The sequence below is a fragment of the Labeo rohita genome, unplaced genomic scaffold, assembly GCF_022985175.1.
Source record: "Labeo rohita strain BAU-BD-2019 unplaced genomic scaffold, IGBB_LRoh.1.0 scaffold_408, whole genome shotgun sequence".
Lineage (NCBI taxonomy): Eukaryota > Metazoa > Chordata > Actinopteri > Cypriniformes > Cyprinidae > Labeo > Labeo rohita.
Window position 1 is genome coordinate 19539 of NW_026129326.1, and position 10747 is coordinate 30285.

General features: G+C 40.3%; 1 protein-coding gene across 1 annotated transcript; it reads right to left on the reverse strand.

The window, feature by feature from the left end:
* Nucleotides 1–428: 428 nt before the first annotated feature.
* On the reverse strand, nt 429–6822 carry LOC127160637 (uncharacterized). The gene is made up of 6 exons (XM_051103290.1): nt 6645–6822; nt 6225–6530; nt 5245–5529; nt 4953–5120; nt 3011–3315; nt 429–497 (listed from the first exon to the last, which is right to left on the reverse strand). Exons 1-6 carry the CDS (start codon nt 6787–6789, stop codon nt 429–431), a joined length of 1278 nt encoding a protein of 425 aa, XP_050959247.1. The 5' UTR covers nt 6790–6822.
* Nucleotides 6823–10747: the final 3925 nt, after the last annotated feature.

Genomic DNA, 10747 nt, shown 5'->3' on the forward strand with positions numbered 1-10747 from the left:
TGTAACTGTACCATTGTATTTACAGCTGAGTTTCTATAGATTGACATATTATAAGAAATACCTTACCTGAAGTCATGCCACCCAGCTCTTAATGCACCTTTCCATCTTGCTGGGCATAGGCAACAATTTGGTCTGTAATTGTAGCTCAGTCTACAAAAAGTCTGCCTCTGGATGTAGCTTCCTGAAGTCCTGTGAAATCTGATCAAATTTGAAAAAAAACAAAAAACAACAAAAAAAAAAAAAAAAAAAAAAAAAAAAACACAAATATGGTTAAATAAGTTAAAGCTTTTAAATGTTTGATTGTTTGATTTTATTGCCATAGCAGTAACTATGGTTATTTTAATGAAAAGATCAAATTCTAAAACAAATCATGGTTATTAAATGTTACTGAATGATATAACTTACCTTCAAATGTTTTAACCAGGGTATCAAGCTGTCTTTCCTTCATCTTCTCTATGACAAAGCTGTCCATCTACACCCGCAAGAATCTCACATATCTAGAATGAAATTTCAGATTTAGAAAATTAGAATTTCACAAAACTGTTTTTACAATGACTTATTTTATATAGAAAGCAGGTTAATGCGTGTACATGCAGCACAATCGTTTAAACACAGATCAGGTGATCACGTGAATCTCCGCAGTTTCTGATTAAATCGGTCGGGTTTTCTCTGACATGTCCTCGCGTGAACAGGCATCATCTGTGTGGAGGAGTGGACGAAGCGGGCGCGGGCGCGTTTAGGCGCAATCATCAAATATATTTAAAAGGAAGCGCCACTGTTCTGACCGCATCACTGTCGTTACCGAGTGTTTTTAGGGAATATTTGCATTTACTCACATGCGATTAAATTTAATGAACTGTGGACTGTCACGATTTTGGCTAATGCAGGACACTACTCGATGCGTGAACGGCGCAGATGCGCGGTTTCGTTTTCTATAGATGTAATACTGACACGCGCAGTGATTTCAGCGTCTGCCGTTTCACTAAATGAGGGCATAAACACGTTAACAACATCTCCAGAACTGCTCTGAGAGTCACTTCATGAGCATTTCACTGTTTCATTTGAGTAAAACAAGCGTCAAATATACACACAGACATTTAAAGGTATTCACGGCAAGTCGGCAACCCGTCAAAATAAAAGTTCAGTTTAACTTTATTAATCATTCAGTATAATGTACGTGCCTACTACTACTACTACTACTACTACTACTACTATTAATTAATCTTCCATGTTTAACATTTTAATAGTAAATCCCCTTTATTTGCCAAAAATAAAATATCATTTTCATTAAAACATCAATTAAATCAATATTTTATACCTTCATATGATAACCAGAAAAATACAGAATTCCATCAGGCTATTGTAAAAATAAATAAAAGTTGTTTTTATGCATTCAAATAAACAGACATGCTAAAACATAAAAAAAATTAAACCTAGTTCCTAAACATGTAATATTTCTTAACTTTTGATAAATTGACGGTAAATTGTATAAGATTCATGGTTTTAATTAATTACACGATTAAATACATTTTGATTAATAAAGTTAAATTTGACCATTAAAAAGAAGACCAGAAAAAAATAAATAAATACATAAAATAAAATAAAACGGAATTTGGGGAAAAAAATAGGGCCCTATTTTTGCATGCAACTATATATTTGTTACAGTTATAAATACATGTTCAAATGTATTATTTTATTTGTCTAACATATTTTTGTAATGCTATAATTTTGTTATAATACTTTGATATGTTTGCTATTTGCAGTGATTACTATTTACTATTGTTAATAGTGTGACAAGGTCTTTAACACCCAGTTTAATGCCTCCGGACCCACCTAGAAGTATCCAGGTTCAACCACTTGTGTCTAACAAAATCTTATGTGAGCATGATGTGAGCTCCCACCAACTACCACTAGCCCCTGATGTTTTGGCTCCAGCCCCGGATGTTTTAAAATCCTAGAAACGCCCCTGGAAGTGGGTACACGCAAAGCCAGCTGATAAAGAAGTGGACATAAGCCGTGTACCTGCGTATACCCTGCACTACACCACTGCTTATACACCACGAGAGTTAAAGTAAGGTGAATAGCGCAGCTAAAGCAGCTCCTTGAGGAAAAAAAAGAGCGCGAAAATGCACAACATAAAGATGACGGATCTATCGTTGGATTCGGCACGTCGCAGACATTGACTTGAGAAAAATATGCCCTTAAACGATCAATTTTAGTACGAAATGACATAATTCTGACAAAACATTACAAATCCATACAGTATGCAGACAGTAACTGAACTTACCCCGCATTTCTAACCTATGCCTATTTTCATGAAGCGTTAAAAAAGGGACATGTGTGCTGTATATGAATAAAAAAGGGACATGTGTGCTGTATATGCACACACACAACACTTTAATTTAACGATAAAGCGATTGTTGAGGCAAAAAAGTACCTCACTATAGGCTGCTACTTAATGCTCATTAATCATTCACAGAATAAACGCTAAACCCCGCACAGCGACATATCAAATATTGCATTAAACAGTGAAATCACTGTGCTTTAAACCACAAAGTATTAAAAAATAAAGGTAAATAATCATATAATCATCCTGCTTGCTGTGAATTTCGTGACCACCTGACGAGGAGACGAGTGAAGAATCCAGAAAGTTCGATGAAGTGGAAAAATAAACAAACCGGTTGGGTTAAAATAACCCAACCCTCGTGTTCAGTGGTGAAAGTCCATTTGACCCAGCATGATCAACCCAACTGTGTGTTTACAGTACCTCAAACAACCCAGAACTTTGACCCAGCACAATTAACCCAGCAATGTGTTTACAGGAATAACCCAGCACTTTTTAGAGTGTAGTGTTAGTAATTAGTTACACTACTTGTTACTACGGGAAGTAATATTATTACTGTAATGCATTACTAGTAACTAATTACCATTGTGAATCACATGTGAATATGAAGAGTACAGGAGCAATTAGACTGTAATTCTCAAATCTATAGGCCTACTCACCATTTACCGTAACACTGAATCTCTTGATTAACTCCTTATTCCTAATAAAGGTGCTCAGTTGATAAAGTCCAGAGTCTGTGGTTCTGGTGTTTATGATGGCCAGCAATCCTGTCTGATCCAGCTTCAGTCTGTCTTTGAATCTCCTATCATTATCATATGTAGGAATGCCCTTGTTCACTTTAGCTATGCGAATATTTTCGAACCTCCACTCAATCTCTTCATCACTCTCTATGTCAGTAAGCTCAGGGTTTAAAATAACAGAATCTCTTTCCATCACAGACACCGGCTTCACTTCATCAACACCAAACACACCTGGAAAACAAAGAGAAAAAATTACAGATGAAAATTACTCTGTCCATCATGTGCCAAAACGGTGATCACAAACCTGAATTCAAACTACATCTCACAGTATTATCACAGTGTGATCTGAATTTCATATCAGTTGAAAAGTGTGAATTGAATTTAACATCTTTATCTGGAAATAATGACAAATGCTGATTTAAAATATATCACATATTAGTTTAAATTTGTCAATAAATAGGAAAAAAAAAATCGACTTACCAACCACATGCCACAAGCACATACAAAACGCTAGTATTGTATGAACCATTTTCATTTGAGCATCTCACTAAAATGTTTCAAATAATCACACAACAAGTCTGAACTGAATAATTGACATTTGGCGTTATACTGATTACAGATCTCTCGGAAATTTCTAAACTAAACTGAACTCTCAAGATAGCAGGAGGAAGAAGGTTGTAGTTATACAGAGATGTGTGTACTGGTTTGACCTCCTAATATAATGTGTATTTAGGTTTCAGGCCACACCCCTACATTATGAGAACATTTAGCTGTCCCCATAATTCAAACAGCTAAACAAACATACTAAACTTTTTTTTTTTTTTTTTTTTTCTTTATTAAAAACATTGAAGTGCAAAATTTTTCTATGAGGGTTATGATTAGGGATTAGGTTAGTGCTAAGGGATATAAAATATCATTAGCTCAGTATAAAAAGACATTAGTCCTGTGGAATGTCCTCATAATGATGCACCAACATGTGTGTGTGTGCCACTTTGTTAGACCATTCAAACCAGTGTCATTTAATCTCTGATGCTAATATGATGTTAACATTAATAACCTGCAATAATGGTTTAGATGAATTTATAAATATTTTGTGTGTAGTTAATTTGTCACTGTCCATTTTACCGTTTTAAGTGCCCTCCTGATGAAGCATGAAATATTTGCAATTTAAATGTTGTTTACTAAAAACGCAGAATGCACATATTTTTTTTTGTGTGGGGTTGTGTGGAATGTTGCTCTGATGTGAACATTGCTTATCACAAGTCCAGTTACAGTGTTCAAGCAGTGTATTACAATAACATAGTCAAACGTTGTGCTATAACTTTACCATAGGTAAATAAGCTTTTACAATAACATTTACAATATAAACAAATAGTTTCAAACAAACCTGGTTGTAGAATTGCATGACAGGGTGAGAGGTGAACATTACTGATTCAAGTCACAATTCATATGTGTTTTTTTTTATTTATTATTATTCATTTTCAAAAGCTGTCTTAGCAAATTCAAAACAATTTACATCAAATCGTAAAACAAAAATGATCAGATATCAGATGCTCAGAGTAATCTACATAAAATTCTCAGAAAAGTTCTGGGAAATGAAATGAATCATTGTGTATTTTTGCTTCTCACTGAACTATCAACAGTCTTGGCACTTCCTGCTGTGAGACTTATGTGTCTTTAAGGCTAATGGTGCAATTCCTCTTTACACCATTCAAAATTGCATAGATCAGATCAGTCTAAAACAAGAATAAACAATATATATATATATACATACATACATACATACACACACACATATATATATATATATATATATATATATATATATATATATATATATATTTAGACTGTTTATTCTTGTCTTAGACTGATCTGATCTGATCCATCATTGAGGGCTTGATGGCTCTCCTGTTCAGTTCTTCTGGATTTGATGTCATGAACCAGCACAATGATAGCAGCTATGGCAGCCAGACCCACCAACGCAGTAACAACCAATCTTATCACAGCTTCAGTTCCTCCACAGTAATGAACTCCGTCTAAAGAGAGAAATTAAGTACATAAATACAATTTTCCAACACAGTAAATAGACACTAATATCACACCAGTGTATCTTACTAAGACTGGTTCAATAAATAAATAACGACATCACTGCTAACATACCTGAACACAAGCGACAGAGATCGGTAATGCAGACGTGTTTGGTCTGGTTGCTGATGGGATTGTTGATCACACAGCTGTAGGTGTTTTTATCTTGATATTCCACCTCGAGAGGTAGAGAGTGATTGATGCTGACCTCAGACACACTGATGCTGCACAATAAACTATTTCCTTTGTACCAGGAGAGATTTGCCCTGGTCACATCCATCACTGAACACAGCAGCACACATTTTGAGTCTGATGAACACTGTGAAATGTCACTGGTAACGACAGGAATGGACAGTGGAGCTGCAAAACATGAAATAACAAAAAAAATGCAGTGTGGCCATCTGGTGGTTGACACAATGAACAAATGAACAAACTGCTTTGCCCCTTTACAGCTGCTGGTTTCACATCTATGTGTGCAACTGATTCATTTTATTATTTTAAAGAAATAAAATTAATGTCACAGTGACTAATTTGTGCCTGTATTTTGCATTTAAATAATTGAAACAAATTAATAAATAAAGCCTTTGATCTATCTATTTTAACCATGCCAGATCTGGCTTCAGTTGTCATTTCAAAGTCAAATTCTGACACAAGCTTCAGAGCTTTACTGCCAAATGTAATATAATTGAATAAAATGTGCAGTGCTGGGGAGGCCAACATTTTGAACACACCTTGTCTAATGGAATGAGTTAAGTTTTTCAGACGATAAAAAAAAAAAAAAGTTTCAAATCAGGAATAAAACACCACTGCATCATAAAGTGTGCTTATTTAACTGAAATCTTACACAAACACACTATTATTTTTCAGACTCATCTAATGCTCATTCAAGAACAAACTATGTCTCTATGAAAAGTCAGTAAGCTGTTTTGACTGTAAAGTAGGAGTTCAGTTGTTAACATATCTGTAAATATAATTTCAAACACAAAACCATCTTGAAATATAATAATTTAGTGCCATTTACATTATGCATTACATTATATAGGCAATTTACTCACCATAAACAATAACACTGAAGATCTTGGTTGACTCCTTATTTCTGATAAATGTACTAAATGTATAGACTCCGGAGTCTGTGGTTCTGGTGTCAGTGATGGTGAGAGATCCATTTTTGTCCAGCTTTAGTCGGTCTCTGAATCTCTCGTTATCATATGTAGGAATGTCCCCAGCTGCTTTAGCTATGCGAGTACCTCCAAACCTCCACTCGACCTCTTCCTCAAGCTGTTTATGAGTAAGATCAGTGTTTAAAATGATAGAATCTCCTACCTTTACTGACACTTCATGTGACTCGACATCAAACATACCTGCAGAACAAAAAAACGACTCAGTCAATCTGGCAAATTATATACTTATACTGTATGTAGTACATTATTACTTTGTGATACAACTAGTGTCTTAAAAACAGATTTATAACTTACCAAGACAAAGACAAGACAACAAAAAGTGCTGAAAAATTACACAAATCATTTTCGTAAAATCTCTGACAATCACTTGACAAGTCAGAGAAAACTGAAACCGATGTGGCATTATTTTTATGTTTGTTTTTGTGAAGCCGTCTACCATAAATAAACCTTTAGACAATGAACAGGAACTCTTTCTGTCTGCACGCCGCCGAGTGAGCATGTGAGCGCGATTGTGAACTTGAGCACCTCCCGACTACAACACGAAGTGACGTAAACATCGGTTCAACCAGTGAGAACTTTAGAGAGGCTCGGCCGGTTGTGCCCACAGCAATCCTCTGCATTGAACTGCAACTGGGTATCGGTCTTTGTCAGGTGACATCACACTCACGAGAATCGAACTGCATTTTGGGTATCGCCGCCATTTGTAAGGTATCAAAGCCGAGGTGTTCTGTAGTTGCAGAATTGTTCTTTTGATTTGCTTCAAAATTGTACGTTTTTGTTGTGTTAAAGTCAGCGATGGTAAATTACATGATAGAAAAGGTTAAAAACTGACCACAAGGAAAGATATTTTAGGTCTCCAACTTGAAAGACAACATGCAGCGGAAATAACAAGAAGCGTCGGATGGCCTGCGTAGCAGCGGTGATATGCAAAATCATCATATTTGCCCTAGACATTTTCATAAAGGTAAGTAAGCGATTTTTTTTAGTATGTGCTTATTTTCTATTTTCTTTAGTACCTAAAGTTATATCCACATGTTGTTTTGGGTTATCAATGCCATTCAGTGGTGTAGTACAGGTATACGGCGTAATGACAAGTGTGGATAAATGCAAATATTCCCTAAAAGCACCCAGTAAAGACAGAGATGCGGTCAGGAACGTGGCGCCAGATTTCTTTTAAATATGTTTGATGGTTGCGCCGGCGCCGCCCACACACAGATGCTGCCTGTTCATACACGAGAGCATGTCAGCGTAGTGGTAAAATAATTATTATTGATAACTAATTTGAATCAGTACATTAGAACGAAAACAATGCCTTAAGAATGAAAAGCAGGTTTCCAGGGGTTGCCAGGGCACCACTAAACAGACAGTCAGGGAGCAGAAACGCCTCATGTACCATGCAATGTCACGCAATCGTTTTATGCATGGGTGTAGAGATTCATATTATTTCACTACTGAAATTCTTAACTGAATACCAAACTAAAATACATTTTTAATATTTTAGTTTTTTATGTATTTCTGTATTTCATATAGGTGTGACTACACTGTAAGAAAAAAAAATAAAAACATTGCAGCCAGCTGAGATGACCCACCAGGCTGGAGGAGATGGTCAGCTACACACTGAAGGCTGGAGGAGATGGTCGACTTCACAAGACACCACTCGATGCCACAAACTGAATGTAACTTGTGTGTACACAGAAGAAAACGGACTGCTTTTCATGTCAGACATAAGGGAAATTCTCACTTCATTTTAAATACTTGTGTTAACTTCATGCACCTCAGATTGAATCTGCCTGCACAAACACTGTTTTATACAACTGTTACAGGCACAAAATGATCCCTCATTATTTTGTGGTGTCCTTTGGACACAGTATAGCAATGATTGACTGCTTTCAGATTTCCACAGAGAAACCATTTAGTGTAAAAGTGTGTGCCAGAAAGTGTTCTACCTACAAACTATATATAAGTATATATAATAACATTTTCATAAATGTGTTTTTGATTGACTCCTTATCAGTACTTGCTATCAGCCAAATGAAGTACGGAAAATGTTGAACAAACAGGGTAAAGTTTAATGGTATTAATGGTATAAGGTAATGTGCAAATCAATGGTAGACAAAAACAGAACATACGTGTATTTGTAAGTAAATAATATACGTTTTTATACCGTAAACAAGAACACGTCATATTTCCAACAAGGCTGAACACCGGCAGCACTCAACTTTTTGCGGTCGGGTAACGTTAATATTGTCACACGCACCGAGTCACGTGAGGTCATGAGGTCCCGGAAGTAATCTCCGCGGGTATATAAACAGGAAGTAAGGTTCAGTCAGCACCGGACATTGAGTTCATGGTTTGTCTCTTTGTTGGTCGCCTCAACTTCACCAAATCAACTCACGTGAGTACCGCTCTGCGGACGTTTATATACCTTTCTGTGTGTGAATGAGATCGCGGGTTTCCTGGTGGAAATCTTTACTCCTTCGCTGGAGCGTTCTCAGACTAACTGCGTGGCTAACCTGCTCACTCGTGTGTATCCGCGTTTGAGTTCTCTGTCACGCTACACGGGGACCACTTCTCGATCGACCACTTCTCGTCTTGCCTCCGTGACAGAATGTCCGGTCCCGAGATGGTCCCGGCGGATTTGGGGCAGTTGGTTGAAGTGATCCGGCAGCAGGCTGGGGAGATTATGAATCTGCGGCAGGAGCTGGTGCATTTCCGGGCGGAGATGACCGCGCTGCGCGCCGAGACCGCGGGTCTTCGTGCGGAGTGCGAGGGACTCCGTTCGGATCTCACCGCCCTGCAGGCGGATCATGACGACCTGGCCGCTGCTACGGTTCCTCCCGCTGAACCGGTCCGCCAAAACCCCCCCGTCAGTCATCCCAAACTATCACTTCCGGACAAGTGGGATGGGTCCGGAAGCAAATGTGACGTTTTTCTCACCAACCTTAATTTGATTTTTGAGTTTCAGCCTTCCCGTTACCCCTCGGATCGCAGCAGGATTGCCCTACTCACCTCACTCCTCACCGGGCAGGCAGCCGAGTGGGCTACGGCGGTTCTGAAGGCCGACGGAGATGTGGCTCATTCATATCCTGCTTTTACCTCCGAGCTCAGAACCGTCTTCCAGCATCCTGAGAGCGAGGTGGAGGTTGACTCGCGACTGTACCACCTCAAGCAAGGGAGTCGCAGCGTCAGCCGTTACACCACCGAATTCCGCACCCTTTCCGTTCAAACCACATGGTCCAACTCCGCTCTCCGCACAGCCTACTATGAAGGACTGTCCACCCGTCTTAAAGACGAACTGGCTGTGCGGGAGCTCCCTGACACCCTGGAGGGCATGATTCAGCTGGCCCTCCGGGTGGATCAGCGGATGAGGCATAACACTAAAACTGTCTTCTGTTCATTTTCAGGTTCCACCGGCTACCAAAGGGCTCCTGACTCATCCACCTTCCAGGCTGTCGCTGCGTCTCCGTCACCTCCACCGATCGCCTCAGAGGCCCACTCAATCGGAGCTGGGGAACCCATGCAAATAGGGCGCACCTCCCTGTCAGCGGCTGAGAGGGCCAGACGCTACCGCGAGGGCCTGTGTGCCTATTGCGCCTCCCGGACCACCATCGAGCTATCTGCCCTCTTCGTCCGGGAAACGGGCAGACCAGGTGAGGAGGGGGAGGTCCCCATCTGGTCCCAAGCTCGCGAAAACCTACCCCGAGCCCGTCTCTTCCCGGCTGCTGCTGCAGGTATCAATCCTCTTGGGCCACCAACGGATCGAGACCACCGCATTCGTTGATTCGGGTGCGGCTGGGAACTTCATCGATCAGGCTTATGCTGCCCAAATGGGGATTGTAACTGAGGCGTTATCCCAGCCCCTGAAAGTCACCGCCATTGACGGACGCCCCCTAACTCTAAGTCCCATCACTCACCGCACTCAAGAGCTCACCCTCATCATTGACAATCACTCCGAGATCATCAAGTTCTACGTCACCAAGATTCCCTCACCAGCCATCATCCTCGGCCATCCCTGGCTCGTCACTCACGACCCCCTCATCTCCTGGACGTCACGCCGGATCATTCATTGGGGTGCGACCTGTCAGGAGCTCTGTCTCCGGGCCAGGGCTGGGACATGTTCAGGGAGTCCGAGGCCCTCGACGTCGACCGCGAAGCTATCCCCGTCCAGTATCGCGACCTGGCCGAGGTTTTTAGCAGGCGTAGCGCGGCTCGGCTGCCTCCTCATCGCCCCTACGACCTCGCCATTGACCTCGTGCCGGGCGCGGTACCGCCCGCGGCCACCTGTACTCTTTGTCGGTTAAAGAACAACTCGCCATGGAAGAGTACGTAGCGGAGGGTCTTCGCGCAGGGACCATCCGACCCTCCAGCTCCCCGGCGGCCGCGGGGTTCTTCTTCGT

Coding starts and splice junctions, on each gene's coding strand:
- LOC127160637 (XM_051103290.1), bottom strand. CDS start 6,789: ATGGTAGACGGCTTCACAAAAACAAACATAAAAATAATGCCACATCGG. Junction 5,530..6,224: donor CTTCAGTGTTATTGTTTATG/GTGAGTAAATTG, acceptor CATGTTTTGCAG/CTCCACTGTCCATTCCTGTC. Junction 5,121..5,244: donor TCTCTGTCGCTTGTGTTCAG/GTATGTTAGCAG, acceptor TTCTCTCTTTAG/ACGGAGTTCATTACTGTGGA.